The sequence below is a fragment of the Drosophila miranda genome, assembly GCF_003369915.1.
Source record: "Drosophila miranda strain MSH22 chromosome Y unlocalized genomic scaffold, D.miranda_PacBio2.1 Contig_Y1_pilon, whole genome shotgun sequence".
In the NCBI taxonomy this organism is placed as follows: domain Eukaryota; kingdom Metazoa; phylum Arthropoda; class Insecta; order Diptera; family Drosophilidae; genus Drosophila; species Drosophila miranda.
The window spans coordinates 18,398,782-18,424,483 of NW_022881603.1; the positions used below are offsets into that span (position 1 = coordinate 18,398,782).

At 41.5% G+C, this 25,702-nt stretch overlaps 1 protein-coding gene across 1 annotated transcript; it reads right to left on the bottom strand.

The window, feature by feature from the left end:
- Nucleotides 1–545: 545 nt before the first annotated feature.
- Nucleotides 546–4,249, bottom strand: LOC117192023 (prominin-like protein). The gene is made up of 8 exons (XM_033396742.1): nt 3,483–4,249; nt 3,289–3,417; nt 3,024–3,216; nt 2,800–2,944; nt 2,600–2,747; nt 2,198–2,538; nt 1,018–2,132; nt 546–951 (listed from the first exon to the last, which is right to left on the bottom strand). Exons 7-8 carry the CDS (start codon nt 1,825–1,827, stop codon nt 736–738), a joined length of 1,026 nt encoding a protein of 341 aa, XP_033252633.1. The 5' UTR covers nt 1,828–2,132; nt 2,198–2,538; nt 2,600–2,747; nt 2,800–2,944; nt 3,024–3,216; nt 3,289–3,417; nt 3,483–4,249; the 3' UTR covers nt 546–735.
- Nucleotides 4,250–25,702: the final 21,453 nt, after the last annotated feature.

The following is a 25,702-nucleotide window of genomic DNA, read 5'->3' on the forward strand; positions in this document are numbered from 1 at the left end:
GATCAGATCATTTTGATAGCCAAAAGGAACAAATCAATTTGCACTGGCTACGCAGCGCCCGACGTCACGCTCATACTGATTTTCTGTCTCTCTCGCACGCACTCTTTGTCGTGTCGTTTAATATTAGCGGCGTCTGCCGGAGGGGAGCCATACTGACTTAGTATCGGGTATAACTGTAGAGTTGCAGTGTCCGCAGCAACTCACAACGTTCCCCCTCGTTTTTTAAGTACAATAATGTGTTCATGTTTGAACATTACAATAAACATTTGCATACGTAATAAATATATTTAAATCAAAGCGAATTCTATTTAACTTCTGTATAAGTGGCAGCACTTTTCATCTCAGTGTAAGAGATCGTCTATGATGATGGATTGCGAAACACAACAATCTATTTTGATATAACCATCTCCGGCTTCTCATTGGCCCGTACAAAATAAAGGGATATCTCGACAAATATGATGCGACTGTTCTACGGTTCTCGAATGACACTAATGACGTTCGTACCCGTACTGCGAATCATACTCGTATGTCCGGACACATTCGGTATTTGATCTTTTTTATGGCTAATGTGAAAACATTGTGTATTTTGGGAAGCATAACAAATTATAAAATTGGATCAGAATTGTCCACAATTCATTTAGAATTCAACAGCAACAACATGGGGGGAGCGATCCTTCTACGCTTTCTTCCGCTTGCGCTTCTCCACATGCATCTGCACCACTGCTGGCTGCTGATTCAGAAAACGTCTTGGGGGTGGGGAATGCCAACGGGGAAATCAGTACCAAGCGGACGTGGGGTATATGCTCGAGCTCTGCACCTTTGACAATCGTGGCCATCTGTCACTGTTCCCCCAGGATATATTACAAGGTACAAGCACATCAGACGATGGCATACGTAGAGTATCGGCAGGAAGAGAAAGGAGCACAGCAGCAAGCCCACCCAGGCACTATTCTGCATAAGACAACAAGAAGATCAGCTCGAAACTAGTATGCGGTGTGATGTGATGTCTGTACTCACTAGAGGATTCACTAGGCGCTCACAAACGAAACGAACGCCACGGTAGTAAATGTAGGCGAGGTGCTGGCAACGTCCGACATTCTTGTTGGATTCACTAATTATCATATCTATGTAATCGTGGATCTGGCTGTTGATGGCGTCGGTAAGATTCTGGGCAAGATTGTTGATAAACTCCTTGCCTCGTTCTTGGATAAACTTCTCAGCCCTTAATATCCTAGAGAGCAATATATCAATTGAATCGCCAAAATCTAAGTTTTCGTACAAAATAAGTTCACTGATCTTCTTAACCTCGCGCTTCATCGTATTCGTTGTCTGTACTAGTCTGTCGTTATATGTGTTATACATTTTTTCGACATCAATGCGACTGTTATGGAAAGACACGTGAGCATTCCAGTAGTAATAATGGTAGGTGCTATATCCCTTATAGTCGGACGGGTCACCATCATGGTACGTATAATAATCTCGCAACTGATTCGCAATATTGGGTACCACAGGGTTAGTTGAATAACGAGTGCACAGATGTGGTAGGTATGAGCTGCCGTGGTAGGTGGAGAGATTGCTGTCACGCATCTCACGAAGTAGCTTTTTTTCCTCGGCAGTCAAGAGGTACAGCATTGACAGATTGTCGGTAAGCTGCTTAGTTTCTTTGGGGTCATCGAGTGACAACTGCAGGCGTGTCAAGTCGTCGACAATGAACAGTTTATTCACTTGCAGCAGGTGAAAGATGGACTCATTTGCCTGGCAGTTCCTGATGGCATTCGACATACGCATAGGAGGCAAAACGAAATCTTCACCTGTGGACGACAACATTCCGCTTACATCTAGCTTTGCGTCCAGCACCCGGCGCAGGCTCCCTCATAGGTAACCACCCCGATGAGCAAGTAGAACAGTCCAACCAGCGTAACGAACGAGTAAATACAAAATATTAGAATCATGGCCGTGAAATATGCAGAAGCATAAAAGATAACGAAAGAGATAAACCTCTAAAGGCAGCGCACTCACATTAGCAGACAGGAGGCGCCCGTTGACTTGCAGCAGAATCCAAGGTCACCAGCTGCCGTCCGACTTGGCCCGATGCAGCCGCACAAGAGTGCCAATATCAGGATTATAATAAGCTGCGATGCAAGCACTTTGCTCGTATAAGCGAGGTATGAGGCCAAGGAAAGGCAAGTTTACTTACTATGAAGGTTGAGATGCATGTCATTTCGTAAATATTATCGCGATCTTGGCCAAGCTTTTCGTAGACATCGTCGTAAGTCTTTGTGCAACGCTTAGTATGGAGGTGAATATCACTGATCACTGCCTCGCCTCAATTATGTTGCGTATTTTTGAGGCATATCCAAAAAGGGTACCATGCCCCCTGCCGATATCTCGCTTCAATGGCGCGATGATGAGTTCCATCTGTTTCCGGATTTTGTCACTTACTTCTTTTAGGCGAACCATGGCACTCTTCGGTATTTCAAAATATTTCTCTTTAATAATCGTTTCGATACCCTCCACATAGACAGTTGTATTAGGAATCTGCAAAAAACGTAGTCAGTAGCGGAAGGGTGTCACGTATTTCTCAATAGAAAGATAATACCTGATCATAGTGTAGGCATAGCATAGGCATAGGCATCTCGCATAGCCTAATTCCGGAATTTCGTTATAATGGTTGAAAGACCAGGTGTCGGTTCTTTGGCATAAAACGGCGCATGCATGGTTGATGTCTCTTTTCACTCCTCGAAGACCTGTAAGGAGAGGATAAGTTCGAATTGGCCAACATGTTATTTGCATAGTTACAGTCTCGATATTGGGACCCATACAAGCGTAATTCCTTCTCCAACATATCCAGATTACGCATGATGATTAGAGCTTCTGGCATGTTGTCTAAGATGCGCTCTAATTCAGCCAGCGCATTGCTGTCGGAAGATGTGTTTATCCGCATCTACAAAAGGGGGAAAGGAGGCGTCAAATGCGAGGGGGGCAACAAGGCACAAAGGGATGGCAATTCTGAATGAGCTTACTTTCCAATAAATCGATAACGTGCGTCTCCAATTTCATAAAGTTTTTCAAAAAAAGATGCGTGAGGTGATTAGCCACATCCTTCAGAAAGGAGCAAGTGTCCTCGCTGCCGCGCCGCGCCTCGCTGTCATTGAAGTATCGTCAAATCCCCGATCCAAAAACTTGTTCGACACAAACGCAATGTAGACGCCAAAGCTGCGGACATTCCGAACACATTACTAGGGCTATTACACTCAGATCCAGATCCAGACCCAGACCAAGACTCACCATAGGCCCAAGATAAGTATCGCTAGGCATATGCCGCAACAGATGCGCCGCTTGAAATCCCTTGCGACAGTGCATGTCGGACATCCCTGCTTGCACCGTCGACAGCAGCAGAGGCAGCAATAGCATACACTGCAGGAAACGGCAATAGGATTCAAATGTCGTATCTTCCTCATAGCGAATGAGTCTTCACTTACCCGATACACGGGATGAGAATGATGCCGGCCATGAAGAATAACACGAAGAAAAGCAGCAACCAGTAGCGAGCCAACAGATCGGTCCAATCGTTCCGCTCCACCTTGGGGCCCAGGGCCAGCACGTCATCGCCCAACACCATAATATATTTTATTGCACAGGAGCCCAATTGAAGCATCGGATGGTGGAGTCAGTTCGTGGGTGATACTCACTCTGTGGCAGCGGCGGATCGTCGCTGAACACCAGCCGGAAGAGACTTTTCGTAAAGTTGTAAAAGTTGTGAGGTAAAATCCCGAGTGTAGTTGGGACGCCCCTTGTACTTTGTGTACTCGACAGGAGGCCAGTGCAGCTGTCCAAGCTGTTCGTGCGTCGTGCCATCGCCCTCGTAGCCCGGGCGCCACCAGGATGACTCATCTGTGTCATTACCCGCCTCATCACCACCACCCGCCTCATCCCCACCAGCCGCCGCGGTTTTGTCTTGTCTTGGATCTCGTCTACCAAACGCTTCGTTTCCATCGGGCAGCTGAGGCAGGACTGGCATCATTAGTAATGCCAGAACCAGAACGTACACCGGGTTATGGGGCTTCCATCGCCGATGTACCGCTGATGTCATCTTGTGTCAACAAAACCTCAGTTTCGAATACTTCTCGTAGCGCAGATCCTTGTCTTTTTGGTTGTGTGGTCGTGGTCCTATGTGTAAATATACAAATGTAGGAAACACACTTGAGTACTTGTTTTGTGTTGAGCAGAGTGATATACATAGGGACACTTAAATGACACCAATGACACTTAAATCTGAAGCTGGTTTGGTTTTCTTTTCTACAATCGGTTGCTGATTGCTCCTGAGACACATAAGAATGTCCTTATCCGTGAAAGCCTTTGGTTAAAAGTTCTCAGATTCTCAGATTACATTTCTGATCAAATATTATTACAGCTACACCAGTAAGAAGCCCCAACATCCTTAGGAATGACCGCAATATGTGATTCTATCCAGTCTCAGGAATTTTTCAGTCCTAAAGGAATATCCTTTTGAGCGTATCGTCAAGCAAAATCCTCTCTAAGGGTATTAAAAGGCAACGAGCGGCACCCACTTAAGAGATGAGTGAGTGGTGGGTCCCTGTTCCTGAGCCTGCACCTGACTCTGGTTCTTTACCTGCACCTGGACCAGAGCCTGGGCCTGGGCCTGAACCTGACTCTCGGGGCCACTTGGAAATTGCTTTGAAAAGCTCCTGCTGCTGCCACTGCTGCTTGCTTTCTTATCTCACTAAAATAGGCATTGTTCCGCCATTCTCGTGTGCCCGCTGCCCCTTTCTTTTGATTTTTCCCAGTCACGCATGAAAATTGTTTTTCTTTTGTTTGGGCTTTTGCCGAGGCACCAGCAGACAGAAGACAACAACAGCAAAGGTGAAAGGTTGTTGGCAGCAACAGGAACCATAAGAGAGCTAAGTGCGTGCTGGGGGAACGGAATGTGCAGGAAGCCGCCATATAGGCACAGGCACAAAAAGGCCCCTAATGACAATGATAATGGAGTTCACCGTCGCATGGACCAATAATGGCAGGTCGAGATTGAAAATTGGCAAAAATGGCGAGCAAAGCGGAAGGGGTGTTGTGTTGAATGAATGGCAGCCGGAAACTGTGCCAGTGGTTGATGCTGTCATGAGTGCTTTGCGCCACTTCGAATCGTGTTAAAGCTCTACCCTTTATTCCTTCGAAATTCTGCCTGAGCCAGAGAGCCCGAGATCTTCAGAGCCACGATTGTTCCACCACAAGCCACACGATAGATTAACAAATCTATAAATATAATCGCATTGAATGCATTCCAGGCAAATTCCGGAGTGGATAAAGGTTGCTGCTTGGCATGATGACAGAAGACGATTTATAATCGCATTAAAATTTGTGTAAATCTTGGGCCACATACATATATCTATGTATAATCGTGCATATCTATTACCATACGGAATCAGAGGTATATATCTACTTATCCAAAGCAATCTAGCGCGAGAGACAAACGGCAGCCACTTAAAAGCTGTCGCATGTGAAAAACCGCAAGCTGCATTCTTCACCAGGATTGGGGATGGGGAAATGCCATAGGGTATTGGTTAGAGGGTGTGGGATATAGGGAGATTGAAAACGAGTGGGATGGCGAAAGTAGAGACAGCTAAGAAAGATATTATGCGACGGCATGGAACCACAAGCACACACACACACAACAATTTCACAGACAATGAATACATTGGCAAAATAAGCAGAACGCGGGTGGGGGGGATTGGTAGCTAATGGCAAGAAGCAGTAATACAAAGTGAGGCAGGGAGTAAACGAGCTTCGCCAAGCGCTGGAATGCCGCACCTAATATTAACACTCCTTAAACAGCAGGACAAAGAAATTTAAATAAATGCATGTAAGTTAACGTACCCAATTCTATTGAGCTCTTATACGAGTTGTAAACAATCTTTGGCTTTCTAAATTGATTTCTAAGATGTACAATCTCAATGGCTCCCGCCACAATCCCAATCTTTGACAATCGCCTAAATGGAAAAACAATGTTTGCCCACACCCGGCTTCCCATAAACAATCTCACACCCGGCTTTCTGCAGATCCTGCACTTTGGGCATTTTACAGTTCTCTCTTTGGATGACGAAATCCAATACTCGGGATGGCGAAATCAAACTATTCCCGAAAGGGATCGACGATGTAAAGATCAAAAAGTTCAAGTCAGTCTTGATCCAGAAGCGACACCGAAAAGTCGAACTAAAAACTAAGATCGCGCAAACCCTTTGTCCGGAATCCTTTGTGACCCTCAACTTAAATCTATATCTGTAAACTTAGAAGTTAAATAAAAACTTTTGAAAAACGAAATCCGCTACCGCTGTTATTTAACTGGCGCCCAACGTGGGGCGACGCTGTATAAAAAGCTCCGAATAATAAAAGTGTTGCGTCGTGCCGAAACCCGAAGGACAATTAATTAATGGAATAAATCCTTCAATATAAAAACGCGGAGTGACTGTGAGATATTAGATAAGAAAAAGTGAGATAAAAAGCAAACAAACCGGAGCTTAGGGTGTGCAAAAATAAATACAAAAAAAGCTAATCAAGACAATTCAAAAATACAAAAAAAAAAACAAAAAAAATCTTTAAACAAAACAAATCAAAACAAAAAACAAAGAAAGTGAAACTACCAGCTAAACCAGAGAAGGAAGACCCCCAGAAGACCCAGTTAAACAAAGAAATTTACGAAGGAAGACCCGTTCGAAGAATTGTCAGCCAAACCAAGAAGGAAGAGCCTAAGAAGGACGACCCCTACCGGATAGTTAGTGAGCGAAAGTTGTAGTACTAAATATATAAGTTCAATTAGATTTAAGCCCAGCGGTGGTCAAGAATATAAAAACAAACATATAAGAAAAATTTAAGGTGGACACAGACAAGGACCGATCTCACTGCAGATCTGGTCAAACAATTGCTAGCACTTCAAATTTCACAAACACAGGAGCAAATAGTAAATTTAAAACAACAAATAGAATCTAAGTCCGATCAGGTTTCAGATTATCAGGCAGAAACAATAGATGAGACAATCAAAGATGACACCACTACTCGGAGCAGAACCCAGCCGATTAGCTGCTTGCCAAATAGCACCTAATTCTTGCCCCTCAGCCGCTTATTTTGTTTGTTACTTATGTCTAAGTATGTCACTCATTTGTTTGTTAAAGCTTTGCGCTTGCTTGCCCTGCTAAACTCTCTCTGCCAGCTCGCTCTTCGCTATCTCCGCTTTGCGTCTGCCTACCGACGTCGGCCGAGCGAAGCTGCGCTTAACGATCGGAGCAGCAATGTAAAGGGCAGGCAAGCCACACTTGCAATTTGGATGTCACGCATTAAAGAACATATCGTAATTTTATTTCTGCGCCGTGTTTTATTTAATTCGAAATAATTAGTCGGCCGATTGGGGATAAAAACATTATCTCCACATAAAAGTTGGTGACCCCGACGTGATCTCTGAGTTGCAGTGTCAATTAATAATCATTCGCGATCGACATTCGTTAGCCTTAGCAAATTTTCGGCGGTTAAGCACAATTCGGTGCTAAAACATACTTACATACATCTACATACACGCATTGCTGGCTATTAATTTCTCTGTCGCAACAATTCGGTCAGTGCAGTGCAGCGAACTCACTAATACACACAAGCGGAGTACAAAGCGGAATCGGACAGCTCGCACAGCCGCACAGCTAAAGGCATTAGCTGTAATCCCTTTGCTTTCGGTTCCCACGTTTATACGTATACAGGGTGTCTTTTTCGGTCGTGCTGAGTGACTCTTTTAAAACCTCAACATGGCAGCACCTGAGCCTACCAATGTCGCGAACGCAGCAATGCCGAGTGATGTAGATTTCTGCAATCACAAGGCCGAGTCCATCGCGAGCCAACTAAAGGCCATGGATCGCTTTCTCACCAAGGAAGAGCTTGCCGAGTTAGATGAGGCAGAACTTCAAGCTCGCTTAGGGCAGATCGAGCGAATGAATGCGGATTTCGATGCCGCTCAAACGAGCCTTGAAAGGCTGGATTTCCTGCAGTTAGCCCATGATGCCCGGCTGGACTTTTCGAATGTTTATGTCAAGGTTAGGAGTTGATGGCTGCTCGCACGGTAAATGTTGCCAATTCAACGGCTCGGCATACTCTCGAGGGGAATTCGTCGTTGTTCGCCTATAATAGTATATGCCGTTCTCGAATGCCCGAGTTGCAGCTTTCGCGATTCGGTGGGAACTACATGGATTGGCCAGAATTCCACTCGATGTTCTCGACAATGGTGCACAAAGACCATCGTATACCAATCATCGAAAAATTCCAATGTCTTCGTGGATGTCTAGATGGTGCTGCGCTGGATACGATTCGTTCCTTGGAACTTTCTGAGGAGAATTACGACAAGGCGTTGAATTTACTAATGTTGCGATTCGATAATAAACTGTTACATTTTCAGGAACACGTCAAGGCTATTTTCGGGCTGCAAGGGGTGGAGAAGGGCTCGGCTATCGGCTTGCGCGCGCTCAGCGACAAAATCAATTCGCACTTGCGTGCACTTCAGACCTTGGCGACCCCGCAGGAGATATCCGATGGGTTGCTGATTTTCATCATTGGGATCGGCTATGGTAACAATTCCTAGCCAGAAGGTGGGAGAAGACAAACCTGTCACCCTTATCACCTCCAGTAACGACCATCCTAACCCCATATGTAACCATAGCAATTCCTCCGAGCATTACATAACTAGATGTCAGGAATTCCTGAATCTCTCTGCGTTTGAACGATACAAAGAAGTGAAGAAGAGCCGCTTGTGTTTGAACTGCCTCAATAAAGGCCATGAAGTGCAGAGGTGCAGGTCAGGACTTTGCAGGCATTGCCAGGCCAAACATCACACGCTACTCCACATTCCATCGGGAACTGGTGCTTCATCTTCCTCTTCACCGGCCGAGGAATCGATCCAGCAAGAGGCCGCGACTGTGCTTCTAGCAAGCGGGTGTTCTAGCCCTCCCCCCTCGATCCAGAAATCTCAGCCTAGCCAGAACGTGTTGCTACCTACTGCCCTCGTCCATGTAACAGATCGTTATGGAGCACTTATCCCATGTCGTGCCATTTTGGATTCTGCATCACAGGCAAACTTTGTAACATCTAGACTTGCTGATCAGTTGCACTTGGATCATCGCTCGTCTTATGTTCACATCTCTGGAATCGGAGATTCCATTCTACCTTCGAGCAAGTCTGTACAAATAGTTGTACCAACTCAATTACGGAAATGCAGCCTAACTTCGGCGTAGACGCAAAGGATTGGCCAATGCCGAATAATCTAAAACTAGCTGATCCTAATTTCTCCAAGCCCCAACGTATCGATCTGTTGATAGGTTCTGGTTTGTTCTTCGATTTAATGTGCGTCGGACAGATTCGACTATCAGCCCAATTGCCAACATTGCAGGAGACAAAACTTGGTTGGATAGTATCAGGAAGCATTGATAGCTCGGAGAATAAGCGTGCAGCTTTAGCCGCTTTTGAAAATTCCTCGTGCATCTCTATTGACGATTTTCGACCCACATACATATCAACCTACATATCCACGCCAAATGAAATTAAACTTTCAACAGTTTCTACATTGCCAAATTTCCTGCCATTCTCTGCAATTACAGAGGTTCCCGATGATCAAGACGTAATCACGACAAGCCGTCTTCGTAAAGAAGCGCCGATTGCTGCGTTCGACGATCATCCCAGCGTAGCCGCCAGCTGCGCCCAAGCAAGCATCTTCAAGAGGGCCGTTGGAAAAATAGCGGTTCTGCCCCTTCAGGATGGATCTGTTGAAAGCCTTTGCCTTCCAACGGGGGGTGAATGTTCGGAGCAGAACCCAGCCGATTAGCTGCTTGCCAAATAGCACCTAATTCTTGGCCCTCAGCCGCTTATTTTGTTTGTTACTTATGTCTATGTCACTCATTTGTTTGTTAAAGCTTTGCGCTTGCTTGCCCTGCTAAACGCTCTTTGCCAGCTCGCTCTTCGCTATCTCCGCTTTGCGTCTGCCTAACGACGTCGGCCGAGCGAAGCTGCGCTTAGCGATCGGAGCGGCAATGTAAAGGGCAGGCAAGCCACACTTGCAATTTGGATGTCACGCATTAAAGAACATATCGTAATTTTATTTCTGCGCCGAGTTTTATTTAATTCGAAATAATTAGTCGGCCGATTGGGGATAAAAAACATTATCTCCACAACCACATTAAAAGTAATAGAATCCCTACCAATTTTCAATGGTGGATTAAACCAGTACGTAGGATGGAGGGAAGCTGCAGAAACTGCAGTAAAATTATATAAAAAAGGAAGTAAGCAATATTATATTGCCTAAACAATTTTAAGAAACAAAATAACAGGACCAGCACATGACGCACTGACCAACCACGGGACAGTTTTAAATTTCGATGCCATACTGTCACAACTTGACTTTGTTTACAGTGACAAGAGACCAATTTATATAATAGAACAGGAGCTAAGCGTTCTCCGACAAGGGAACCTTTCAATAATAGATTTCTATAACGAGGTTAACAAGAAAATGACCTTGTTAATTAATAAGACAATAATGACTCACGGAAAGGACAGTGAAATTACAAAAGAATCAAATAAAAAAATTTGAGACAATGCCTTATGCATTTTTGTCACTGGCCTAAACGGCGGTATTGCAGAAATCCTATTCTCATTGAATCCTCCAGATTTCCCGAATGCCTTGGCAAAGGTACAGGAATTGCAAACAAATAACATACGGGCCCAATTTGCCTACCAATTCAGTGGCCCCAGAAATTCAGTGAAAAATAATTACAATACATTAAGATTCAACCAACGGCAAACAAGGATTAATAGTTCACCATTCGACCAAAAAAGGGATTTTCAGAGGAATAACATGTCATGGGGACAACCCTATTTCTTGGGTAATAGACAACAAAATCAGGCCCCAGAACCAATGGATGTAGACGAATCAATACAAATCCAGAACCGACAGAACAGCACTCAATACAGGGGAAATAATAATAATAATAATAATAGATATTATCGGGAGAATACTAATGGTTATTATCGGAGAAATAATAACAATTATAACCAAGCTCAGCAATTTAGAGCAAACGTAGTACCAAATAATCAATCTAACGCAAATCCAGCGCAGAAACGAAAACCAAAGGAAACGTCGGAGCAACCGCCTAATAAAGCAATGCGGATAAATAACATTGAAGAGGACCATTTTTTAGATCAGCCCCCGAAGTAGGTCTGCCCTACCTAAAAAGAGTAGATAAAAAATTAAACAAAGAATAAAAAGTTTCGATAGATACGGGAGCAACTTCCTGTTATATAAAAAAGTGAATTTACGAAAATAAAAAAGAATTATCAATTTATAAGAAAGTTGCTACAGTAAATGGGTTTTCGATAATTAAATATTTCCATAATATAACTATTTTTAACAGAAAACAAGTGTTTTACGAAATAGATGGAACGGAGGCGGATTTACTAATAGGATTTAACCTATTAAAGAAAATCGGAGCTGTTATTGATACAGGAAAGGGGACTTTAAGTTATAAAGACAATGAAGATAAACTTATATATGATGAGGTTCTTTCTTTAAACAAATTAACCTTTATAGAAGGAAAAACCATCCTTCCATTGAAGGAATATATAATAAAAAAATATTTTGAAGAAGAAAAAGAAATGAAAAGTGATTCAGTAAAGGTAGAAGGAAGTTTATATAGCTTGAGATCAAAAAATCCTGAGCACGCCGACGAAGAATTATCCGTCAATAGTTTGGGATTAAAATATCCTGAGCACGCCGTCGTTGAATTATCCGACAATGAACGGTTTAAAAGTTTGGGATTAAAGAATCCTGAACACGCCGTCGTTGAATTATCCGACAATGAACGATTTAAAAGTTTGGGATGCAAAAATCCTGAACGCGCCGTCGTAGAAATATCCGACATACAAAATTAGGCAAATTCTGAATTGAAAAAAATGAAATTGTATAACACAATAACCTACAAAGAAGACAATTTAGAAAATCTCAGAGAGAAAATGGTATCTATCATCGAAGAAGACCATGCCAATATAGATTTACAGTTACCGTTCAGAACGGATATAAAAGGAGAGATTAACACTGAACATGATAGACCGGTATATGGCAAACAGTATCCATACGCTTATTCGGTTAACGATTTCGTTAATAACGAAATAAGTAAAATGTTAGATGAAGGTATAATCAGACCTAGTAAAAGCCCATATAATTCACCGGTAATAGTAGTACCAAAGAAGGGAGTAAATGAGGACAGAACTCCTAAACATAGATTAGTAATAGACTTTAATAAACTTAATGAAAACACCATACCGGATAGATACCCTATGCAAGATCCTTCAGTAATCCTTGCCAATTTAGGTAAGGCAAAGTATTTCTCGGCCATCGACTTAGAGTCAGGTTTTCTATCAGATTTTAATGAGGGAATCAGATATTGAAAAAAACATCTTTTTCCATAAATAACGGTAAATATGAATTTCTAACAATGCCTATGGGATTGACGAACGCTCCCAGAATTTTCCAAAGGGCAATGGACGATATACTTAGAGAACAAGTTGGGAAAACTTGTCACGTCTATATGGACGATATAATAATATTTTCAAAAACTATAGAACAACATTATAAAGATCTTATTCATATAATACAGATTTTGCAAAATGCTAATATGAAAATTTCCCTAGAGAAGTCTAAATTCTTTCAATTGGAAACCAAATTTCTGGGATACATTGTTTCCCATAATATCATTAAAACAGATCCAGACAAAATCTCAACAATACAAAACTATCCAATTCCTTATAATATCAGAGAGCTACGTAACTTCTTAGGACTAACAGGGTATTACAGAAAATTTGTCCTAAATTATGCCACAATTGCCAAACCATTAACAAAATATCTGAGTGGAGTAAATGGGAAAGTTTCACGAAGGGCATCCAAGAAAACATTAATACAGCTGGATGAACCAGCAATTGTAGCATTTAATAATTTAAAGGACAGTTTAATAGCACATATTGAATTAGTACAACCAGATTACAATAACAAATTCACATTAACCACCAGATGCATCGGACATAGCAATAGGTGCAGTTTTGTCACAAGATGGGAATCCCATAACATTTATTTCTAAAACTTTAAGTAAAACCGAGCAATTATATGCTACTAATAAAAAGGAATTATTAGCTATTGTATGGGCATTAAAAAATTTGCGAAATTATTTATACGGAGTGAGTGGAATTGAAATACATACAGATCACCAACCTTTGTCCTTTGCAATGTCGCAAAAAAATCCAAATGTTGAAATGAATCATTGGTATTACTTCATAGAAAGTTTCACACCAAAAATCAATTATAAACCAGGCTCAACTAACGTAGTAGCGGACGCTTTATCTCGGATTAAAATAAATCATATGACAGATAGTGATGTCGACCAGACAGAATCAGAATCAGACATAAATACTCAGCGTTCAGCAGAGAGTAGTTTTGAAAACGTCATTCAAGAGACTAGCAAGCCTTTAAACCAATTTAAACAGCAGCTACTATTATCGCAAGGGAGATTCACAGTTCATGAGTTAGTAAGAGCTTATGAAAATACCCGACATATTATTGAATTTGATACTGTTGACAATCTGCTAATCATTTTAAAAGAATTTATTCAGCCTAACTTAACCACAGGAATACACTGCACTTTAGAAGATTTATACCTTATCCAAAATAAGCTAAAGGAAAACTTCATAAATAAATTTCTCTTCACGAGAAAGTTCCTCCAAGATGTAGTAAATTCAGAAGATAAAGCTATAATTATAGAAGAAACACATTGCAGAGCCCATAGAGGACTAGACGAAAATTACAAACAAATAACCAAGTTGTATTATTGGCCAAACCTACACAAAAAATTAAAAGAATATATAAAAAATTGTGAGATCTGTAACAAAAACAAATATCACAGACACCCTGTAAAAATTCCAATTGGGGAAGCTCCCATTCCAGCAAAAGAAGGAGATCAATTACACTTAGACATATACTATGCCCAAAACCTAACATTCATAACTTGTATAGATTATTATTCCAAATACTTGGTGGTCAAGGAAATCCAAGTAAATTAAACATTAAAAATAAGGTAGTGGAAATTTTGCAACACTTTCCGTTAGCAACATCATTAATTACTTCAGCACAATTTAGATCATTCATACAAAGAAGTAACTTAACTATTTATTATGCTGATCCCAGACACAGCACCTCAAATGGTCAGGTAGAAAGGGTACATTCCACACTAACAGAAATAGCGCAGTGCATCAAAGATAAACTAAATCTAACAGATTATTCGGACATAATAATAAGGGCGGCACTGAAATATAATCTGACGATACATTCAACGACCAATCAAATGCCATATGACATATTGTATAACAAAATAGAGCACAAAAATAACCCAATATTACTTAAGGAAGCTCAGACCAAAATGCTTAAGCTACATAACAAAGATAGAAGAGAAAAAGAATATAAAATAGGAGAAGTAGTTTATGAGAAGAAATTCGGGGAAAGAAATAAACTTCAATCCCGATACAAAAAGCAGGTAGTGAAGGAAAATCGACCGAATAAAATTATAATCAACAATAGAAACAGAATTATACATAAAGATAACATTAAATATTAAGGAAATGCTTTCCATTTTTCCAGAAAAATGTATGCGAATATACTTATACTGACTTTTGTTATATTGACGACTTCGGAAGTAATTGACTATACGCATAGTGACTATCTATTGCTCAAAGACGACAGAGACGTTTATACTTATGAAACATACGCCGAACTATTCCATATTACTAATTTGAGTTTTTATAGAGAGATAATTGATATAGAATCCAAATATGTCAACAAATCAATTAATTCAGACGATGAGTGGGAAATATCAATGGACTTAAGTCTATAAAAATTAATGATTTCAGAATTAGTTCCAAAACGGAATGAAAGGGGAATTAATGAATTAGGTATGATGACGACTTTTTGAAAATACAAAATAAAGTAAATGAATTAACTGAAAATAATAATAAACAATTTATAATAAATTCCAAATTTTTCAAAGAAATTGAATTGCTATCAAATTCATTAAAAAATGTCATCTTCAATGAAGAAACGATACTGAGAAAGCATCGTTTAAAATTAATAACTTTTGACCTACTAAATTTAGTTGATACCATAACCCTCTTAAAAGTAAACATTTTCAATACAAAAATATTAAATAAAAATGAAATAGAGGACATTTATAAGCATGAAAAACAACCTGTTGAACTGTCTGATCTACTGGACATTGCAACGGTTAAAATAATTCGAAATGCAGATTTAATAATCATATAAAATATCCTCAAATTAATGATATTTGCAAGTTTTACCATGCAAGAGCCATCTCACAAAATGATGGAATGTTAGTTATAAGTGAAAAAGTTTGTGAATGTAAGGAGAAATACTATTTAATGAATAATTTTAAAAGTGAAACTTTTAACAATTACGCACAAATAAATTTAGAGAAGACCTGTTTCACCAATTTACTTAATGGCTTTAAAGCCAACTGCACTAAAAAAAGGGAAAAAAACAAAGAAATAGACATCATTCAGGATGGTGCCATATTAGTCTCAGGCAAAAATAACGTAGACAATGAAATTACAAAAGAATCAAATAAAAAAATTTGAGACAATGCCTTATGCATTTTTGTCACTGGCCTAAACGGCGGTATTGCAGAAATCCTATTCTCATTGAATCCTCCAGATTTACCGAATGCCTTGGCAAAGGTACAGGAATTGCAATCAAATAACATACGGGCCCAATTTGCCTACCAATTCAGTGGCCCCAGAAATTCAGTGAAAAATAATTACAATACATTAAGATTCAACCAACGGCAAACAAGGATTAATAGTTCACCATTCGACCAAAAAAGGGATTTTCAGAGGAATAACATGTCATGGGGACAACCCTATTTCTTGGGTAATAGACAACAAAATCAGGCCCCAGAACCAATGGATGTAGACGAATCAATACAAATCCAGAACCGACAGAACAGCACTCAATACAGGGGAAATAATAATAATAATAATAATAGATATTATCGGGAGAATACTAATGGTTATTATCGGAGAAATAATAACAATTATAACCAAGCTCAGCAATTTAGAGCAAACGTAGTACCAAATAATCAATCTAACGCAAATCCAGCGCAGAAACGAAAACCAAAGGAAACGTCGGAGCAACCGCCTAATAAAGCAATGCGGATAAATAACATTGAAGAGGACCATTTTTTAGATCAGCCCCCGAAGTAGGTCTGCCCTACCTAAAAAGAGTAGATAAAAAATTAAACAAAGAATAAAAAGTTTCGATAGATACGGGAGCAACTTCCTGTTATATAAAAAAGTGAATTTACGAAAATAAAAAAGAATTATCAATTTATAAGAAAGTTGCTACAGTAAATGGGTTTTCGATAATTAAATATTTCCATAATATAACTATTTTTAACAGAAAACAAGTGTTTTACGAAATAGATGGAACGGAGGCGGATTTACTAATAGGATTTAACCTATTAAAGAAAATCGGAGCTGTTATTGATACAGGAAAGGGGACTTTAAGTTATAAAGACAATGAAGATAAACTTATATATGATGAGGTTCTTTCTTTAAACAAATTAACCTTTATAGAAGGAAAAACCATCCTTCCATTGAAGGAATATATAATAAAAAAATATTTTGAAGAAGAAAAAGAAATGAAAAGTGATTCAGTAAAGGTAGAAGGAAGTTTATATAGCTTGAGATCAAAAAATCCTGAGCACGCCGACGAAGAATTATCCGTCAATAGTTTGGGATTAAAATATCCTGAGCACGCCGTCGTTGAATTATCCGACAATGAACGGTTTAAAAGTTTGGGATTAAAGAATCCTGAACACGCCGTCGTTGAATTATCCGACAATGAACGATTTAAAAGTTTGGGATGCAAAAATCCTGAACGCGCCGTCGTAGAAATATCCGACATACAAAATTAGGCAAATTCTGAATTGAAAAAAATGAAATTGTATAACACAATAACCTACAAAGAAGACAATTTAGAAAATCTCAGAGAGAAAATGGTATCTATCATCGAAGAAGACCATGCCAATATAGATTTACAGTTACCGTTCAGAACGGATATAAAAGGAGAGATTAACACTGAACATGATAGACCGGTATATGGCAAACAGTATCCATACGCTTATTCGGTTAACGATTTCGTTAATAACGAAATAAGTAAAATGTTAGATGAAGGTATAATCAGACCTAGTAAAAGCCCATATAATTCACCGGTAATAGTAGTACCAAAGAAGGGAGTAAATGAGGACAGAACTCCTAAACATAGATTAGTAATAGACTTTAATAAACTTAATGAAAACACCATACCGGATAGATACCCTATGCAAGATCCTTCAGTAATCCTTGCCAATTTAGGTAAGGCAAAGTATTTCTCGGCCATCGACTTAGAGTCAGGTTTTCTATCAGATTTTAATGAGGGAATCAGATATTGAAAAAAACATCTTTTTCCATAAATAACGGTAAATATGAATTTCTAACAATGCCTATGGGATTGACGAACGCTCCCAGAATTTTCCAAAGGGCAATGGACGATATACTTAGAGAACAAGTTGGGAAAACTTGTCACGTCTATATGGACGATATAATAATATTTTCAAAAACTATAGAACAACATTATAAAGATCTTATTCATATAATACAGATTTTGCAAAATGCTAATATGAAAATTTCCCTAGAGAAGTCTAAATTCTTTCAATTGGAAACCAAATTTCTGGGATACATTGTTTCCCATAATATCATTAAAACAGATCCAGACAAAATCTCAACAATACAAAACTATCCAATTCCTTATAATATCAGAGAGCTACGTAACTTCTTAGGACTAACAGGGTATTACAGAAAATTTGTCCTAAATTATGCCACAATTGCCAAACCATTAACAAAATATCTGAGTGGAGTAAATGGGAAAGTTTCACGAAGGGCATCCAAGAAAACATTAATACAGCTGGATGAACCAGCAATTGTAGCATTTAATAATTTAAAGGACAGTTTAATAGCACATATTGAATTAGTACAACCAGATTACAATAACAAATTCACATTAACCACCAGATGCATCGGACATAGCAATAGGTGCAGTTTTGTCACAAGATGGGAATCCCATAACATTTATTTCTAAAACTTTAAGTAAAACCGAGCAATTATATGCTACTAATAAAAAGGAATTATTAGCTATTGTATGGGCATTAAAAAATTTGCGAAATTATTTATACGGAGTGAGTGGAATTGAAATACATACAGATCACCAACCTTTGTCCTTTGCAATGTCGCAAAAAAATCCAAATGTTGAAATGAATCATTGGTATTACTTCATAGAAAGTTTCACACCAAAAATCAATTATAAACCAGGCTCAACTAACGTAGTAGCGGACGCTTTATCTCGGATTAAAATAAATCATATGACAGATAGTGATGTCGACCAGACAGAATCAGAATCAGACATAAATACTCAGCGTTCAGCAGAGAGTAGTTTTGAAAACGTCATTCAAGAGACTAGCAAGCCTTTAAACCAATTTAAACAGCAGCTACTATTATCGCAAGGGAGATTCACAGTTCATGAGTTAGTAAGAGCTTATGAAAATACCCGACATATTATTGAATTTGATACTGTTGACAATCTGCTAATCATTTTAAAAGAATTTATTCAGCCTAACTTAACCACAGGAATACACTGCACTTTAGAAGATTTATACCTTATCCAAAATAAGCTAAAGGAAAACTTCATAAATAAATTTCTCTTCACGAGAAAGTTCCTCCAAGATGTAGTAAATTCAGAAGATAAAGCTATAATTATAGAAGAAACACATTGCAGAGCCCATAGAGGACTAGACGAAAATTACAAACAAATAACCAAGTTGTATTATTGGCCAAACCTACACAAAAAATTAAAAGAATATATAAAAAATTGTGAGATCTGTAACAAAAACAAATATCACAGACACCCTGTAAAAATTCCAATTGGGGAAGCTCCCATTCCAGCAAAAGAAGGAGATCAATTACACTTAGACATATACTATGCCCAAAACCTAACATTCATAACTTGTATAGATTATTATTCCAAATACTTGGTGGTCAAGGAAATCCAAGTAAATTAAACATTAAAAATAAGGTAGTGGAAATTTTGCAACACTTTCCGTTAGCAACATCATTAATTACTTCAGCACAATTTAGATCATTCATACAAAGAAGTAACTTAACTATTTATTATGCTGATCCCAGACACAGCACCTCAAATGGTCAGGTAGAAAGGGTACATTCCACACTAACAGAAATAGCGCAGTGCATCAAAGATAAACTAAATCTAACAGATTATTCGGACATAATAATAAGGGCGGCACTGAAATATAATCTGACGATACATTCAACGACCAATCAAATGCCATATGACATATTGTATAACAAAATAGAGCACAAAAATAACCCAATATTACTTAAGGAAGCTCAGACCAAAATGCTTAAGCTACATAACAAAGATAGAAGAGAAAAAGAATATAAAATAGGAGAAGTAGTTTATGAGAAGAAATTCGGGGAAAGAAATAAACTTCAATCCCGATACAAAAAGCAGGTAGTGAAGGAAAATCGACCGAATAAAATTATAATCAACAATAGAAACAGAATTATACATAAAGATAACATTAAATATTAAGGAAATGCTTTCCATTTTTCCAGAAAAATGTATGCGAATATACTTATACTGACTTTTGTTATATTGACGACTTCGGAAGTAATTGACTATACGCATAGTGACTATCTATTGCTCAAAGACGACAGAGACGTTTATACTTATGAAACATACGCCGAACTATTCCATATTACTAATTTGAGTTTTTATAGAGAGATAATTGATATAGAATCCAAATATGTCAACAAATCAATTAATTCAGACGATGAGTGGGAAATATCAATGGACTTAAGTCTATAAAAATTAATGATTTCAGAATTAGTTCCAAAACGGAATGAAAGGGGAATTAATGAATTAGGTATGATGACGACTTTTTGAAAATACAAAATAAAGTAAATGAATTAACTGAAAATAATAATAAACAATTTATAATAAATTCCAAATTTTTCAAAGAAATTGAATTGCTATCAAATTCATTAAAAAATGTCATCTTCAATGAAGAAACGATACTGAGAAAGCATCGTTTAAAATTAATAACTTTTGACCTACTAAATTTAGTTGATACCATAACCCTTTTAAAAGTAAACATTTTCAATACAAAAATATTAAATAAAAATGAAATAGAGGACATTTATAAGCATGAAAAACAACCTGTTGAACTGTCTGATCTACTGGACATTGCAACGGTTAAAATAATTCGAAATGCAGATTTAATAATCATATAAAATATCCTCAAATTAATGATATTTGCAAGTTTTACCATGCAAGAGCCATCTCACAAAATGATGGAATGTTAGTTATAAGTGAAAAAGTTTGTGAATGTAAGGAGAAATACTATTTAATGAATAATTTTAAAAGTGAAACTTTTAACAATTACGCACAAATAAATTTAGAGAAGACCTGTTTCACCAATTTACTTAATGGCTTTAAAGCCAACTGCACTAAAAAAAGGGAAAAAAACAAAGAAATAGACATCATTCAGGATGGTGCCATATTAGTCTCAGGCAAAAATAACGTAGACAATACTACTTTGGTAGGTTCGTATCTCCTTATATTCAACAACACAATTATAATAAATAATATAACCCACATATATGATAAGGGTAAAATTCTAAAATACATATCGCATCATAGATATAGCGATTTTGAATTAGTTGATTATGTACAATCGAATGATAAACAATTTTCTTTTGATAATGTTAATATTTTAAATCCCCTTATATGTCGGGTCACAACTGTAGACTCGGAACGGGGCACAGGCGCCTCGGGTTCATGGCTTGCCCTGGATCCAAGGAGAATGTGCTCCGCGTCATAGGATACAGGTGGGCACGAGCGAACCGGCACCCGCCGTAACTGTACACACCGGCGGAAGTGCGACTATACTCTCCCCGTGAGGGCGGCTGGAAACAGGTCCTGGTACGGTCATGTCTCTGCCAGGATGCTGGCTAATTGTAGTCGGGCGAAGAAAACTCTCAGTGAAATAACCCCAACCCAAGGTGACACTGTCATATGCCGAGGGATGCATGGCCGAGGGGGTGCTCGGTCGCTTATATGCGGACTCTGGATACCTGCCGACCTCCAGATTTAATAAGGCTTCCCGGGGCACGCGGGCTATGCCCCGGGCGACTAACGCCCTTCCCGCCTACTCGTGGGATCAAATATGCCAAATTTAAATATTAAAACAAAAAACACCGCAAAGGAGCACGGCACTCCTCCTAAGTGCCGGAGGGAAAAGACCATCCCTCTACAAACGCATCTGGGAAAGCAGTGCCCAAAAAGACGGGGAAGAAGACTAAGTCGGTCCACCGTCTCGAGGCAGCAGGCGCTGTGAGGAGAGGACCGAAAAGCCAATCGGGCCAATCCACGTCGGGGGGCCCCAAGGGCGACCCGGTTACCGGGGGGGCGACCATGCAGAGCGATATCGCGGCTGGCGGACCCCTTGGGACCGGGGACCCCTTGACAACCCCGGCAGGCGGCGCCTCTGCCTCGAAAGATAGGCCCAAGTTCCAAGACAAAAGACGTGCGGCCTTCATCCTAAACAACGACGACCCGGTGTTCCTGGCGTCTGTACAGGGAATCGAATCGCGGCGATGGGCCAAGACAGTCCTGCCCGACTACCAGCCAGCCAAAGCTGGCAAGGCCACAGCCAAAGCCCCAAGCAAGCGGCAACGCTCGGCGGAGGACACCGCCAGACAAGTCCAACAGGCCAAGAGGACGAAGACACTGAGCAACCGCTCGTTTGCCGAGGTGGCGAGGGGAAAAACCCTGATTGGAGTCCTAGACAGGGGCTCTAAAGACGGGCAGATCCCTAGGGACAAGTGGCACCTCGTGGAAAACGAGCTCCAGGACCGTTTCCTCCAGGAGTTGGAGGAGAATGGAGGACCACCGCCCAAGTGTGAGGACGCCGGGTGGCTCCAAGGCTGGGTGAAAGCCATCGCCTGCCAAGATGCTCGCTCGGCGGCCCTCTACGCGAAGGCGGTAGCATCGCTGAAGGAGGTATACCCAGGAGCCCAGCTGGAGGTCGTGAAGTGGGAGGACATCCCCAGCAAGCCGAGGGCCAGAGCGTGGGTCTCGGCGAAGCCTGCAGAGCCGGATAAGATTCTCCGGATTCTGCAAGTCTGCAACACCCACCTTCCCACAGCCGATTGGAAGGTGGCCAACGTAGAGGAGAGCAACGGGCAGAGGCGCCAAATCATCCTCGTCCTGAACGAGGAGTCGGTCAGACTTCTCCACGACACGGAGGGCGCTGTGGACTACGGCTACAAGAAGCTAGTCGTAGTACCGTACAAGTCCGACTCCAAATGCATGCAACCGACGGTCGAGCCAGACCAGGAGCCCCCGGAGACCCCTAGCATGGAGATCAAGCCTGCGGTGTCAGACGTGGCATCAGTGGTGTCGGATGACATCCTAGATGGTTACGTGTCAGACGTGAGCGATCTCACTAGGGATCTCAAGCACATCGGAGGAGTTGGACTCTTCGGAGAGCGACCACGACAGGACAATGGTGGAGGTGAACCTCAGGAATGTCACTGATACTCCTGCAGATAAACCTCCACCATTGTAAGGCAGCATGCGCTGCTCTCTTGCTCCACCTAGCCAAGGGTGGAGCCGACATAGTCCTCATTCAGGAGCCCTGGATCATCGGAAACAGGGTCTCTGGTCTGAGGACTCCTGACTATAAGCTATATGTAGCTGACTCCGCAGGTAAAACTCGCACCTGCATCCTTGCAAAAAGAGATTTGCACTTATTTTTGCTCCCAAATTTCAGCAATGAAGACCAAACAGCAGTGAGTCTCGAAGGCCAGGGGTGCTCACTGAGAATCTGCTCCACGTACATGGGTCACGACCAACCAGACCCCCCTCCACAGGCGCTCAGGGCGCTAATCACAGACTGCGAGGCCAAGGACACCGGCCTAATCGTAGGGTGCGACGCCAATGCACACCACTGCCAGTGGGGAAGCACTGACACCAACGAAAGGGGTGAGTACCTTTTCAACTATTTACTGACCACTCAGATGGTCCTTTTAAATAGGAGGAGTGATCCCACCTTCATTATTAAAAACCGCAAGGAGGTCCTGGACCTCACACTTGCCTCTCATGAGTTACACGGGAACATCGTATCCTGGAGGGTCCTGGAAAAGCACGTACGTGGAAACCGTATTCTCTTTTTCACTACCGAGACCAGCTCAATTTCGGAACCTTACGCGGACAAACTGGGCTCGGTACTCAGACCACCTCTGTCGTATTCTCCCTGAGACTCCACCTGAGGAGGAGATCTCCAGGGAAGCCACGACTCATCTTTTTAAACTATTTACCGACGCAATGAGGCGCTCGATAAATCCTGCCCCTCTAGCAAGAGCAGAGACCGGAAGAAACCTGAATGGTGGAATCCGAAACTGAGGGAACTCCGGAAAGCCTCTCGAAGACTCTTCAATAAAGCTAAGGCTGAAAACGCTGAGCAGAACTGGGCCGATTACAAGGCCAGTCTGTCAGTTTACAATAAAGAACTAAGGAAAGCCAAACGCGCCTCATGGCGTAAGTTCTGTAGCGACATTGAGAATAACTCGGAAGCCTCGCGCTTGCGCAAAGTTCTCTCGAAGACTACACCCACTCTGGGCTACCTGAAGAACGCCGACCAATCATGGACAACGTCCAGCAATGAGTCGCTAAATCTTCTCCTTAACACCCACTTTCCCGGCTGCGATGAAAACAGACCACACTACATCCCGGCTCCCTCCGTTGCCTCAAGTGTTATCATGAACCTGCTAAGCCACGAGAACATTTCCTGGGCAATAAAAAGCTTCAAACCATACAAGTCTGCGGGACCAGATGGCATCATCCCTGCCCAACTGATTCACGCTGGACAAAAAGCCACTAATTGGCTCAAAAGGACATACGAGGGAATCTTCTCCCATGGATATATCCCGGAAACCTGGCTTCATACCAAAGTCGTCTTCATCCCCAAGGCAGGCAAGTCCTCGCACACTGCCCCCAAAGATTTCAGACCCATAAGTCCATCGTCCTTTCTTCTGAAGACGATGGAACGGCTTTTGGGGATGCATCTCACGGTAAATATTCCGCCTAGTCTATTCTCAGACTCCCAGCATGCCTATCGGAAAGGAAGATCCACCGAAACGGCCCTACACACGATCACATCGATCATACAAGCGTCCCTCAACTGTAAGGAGTACACCCTGGTAGCCTTCCTCGACATAGAAGGCGCCTTTAATAACATCCTCCCGACCGACATCACGGGTGCACTGACGGACCTGGGGGTTGACTCCCGGACGGTGAGCCTGATCGATCAGATGATACAATGCAGGACGGTTGAGGCATCACTGGGGACGTCAACGTCCACCAGATTTGTCAGTAGAGGCACCCCGCAGGGCGGAGTCCTCTCGCCCCTCCTATGGAACGTGGCAGTGAACGAACTGCTGCGAACATGCCTCAATAAACTCAGCAGAGTTCAACGCATGGCAGAGCTATGCATAACTGGCGGGCTACGCACTACTCCAGGGGAAGCCCTGGATACTGTGCTGGACCTCCTCCCCATAGATCTCATGGGAAAGAAAGTGGCAATACTTTCCGCACTCAGAATGAGAGAAGCCAGACAATTACCAGAGAGGACAGATTATTGTGTCCCTAGTGATCACCTCTCGACGCCTTTCCAGGTATCAATCCCACTTAGGGAGGACTGGGAGATGGGCGAACCAGGACCCGCAAATGCGGTTCTTTTCTACACTGATGGCTCAAAGTTAGACGGCCGCGTGGGAGGCGGAGTCTACTGCAGCGAGCTGAACATCAGTCATTGCTTCTGGCTCCCGGACCACTGCAGTGTGTTCCAAGCGGAGGTTGTAGCCATCAAGGAGGCCATTTCCATCGTCTCCAAACTACTTCTAGACACGCACTTAGTGTGCGTTTTCTCGGACAGCCAAGCAGCTATTAAAGCTCTAGGCTCAATATCGTCGAACTCAGCGACTGTAAATGACTGCCGCAGATCTCTGCACGAGATCGCAGATCAGCTAGATCTCTTCCTTATATGGGTCCCAGGCCACAGGGACATCAAGGGGAACGACGCCGCCGACGAGCTAGCAAGGCAGGGTACTACAATTCCTCTCCTTATGGAGAGGAAGCAGGTAGCGATGCCTCTGGCTACGTGCAGGCTCCTCACGCACGAATTGTTCGAGCAAAATGCCAATAGGAGATGGCAGCAAACCGTTTCCTGTAAAATCTCAAGATTGATATGGCCATATCGATCGAAGAAGCGCTCAGCCGAGCTGTATAGGCTCAGTAAAGCACAGTGCTCTGCAGTTACTCGAGCCATTACGGGACACTGGCAGATCGGCACTCATGCCTCTCGACTGTCAATCCCTCATAACGACTTCTGCAGGAGTTGTCGTGACGAGGAAGAGGAGGAATCGGTCCCCCACTTCT

Excerpts from the sequence above, each read along its gene's own strand:
- LOC117192023 (XM_033396742.1), bottom strand. The coding sequence starts at position 1,827 with ATGTTGTCGTCCACAGGTGAAGATTTCGTTTTGCCTCCTATGCGTATG. Across the intron at positions 952-1,017 it reads AGCGCCTAGTGAATCCTCTA|AATAGTGCCTGGGTGGGCTT; the intron begins GTGAGTACAGAC and ends TGTCTTATGCAG.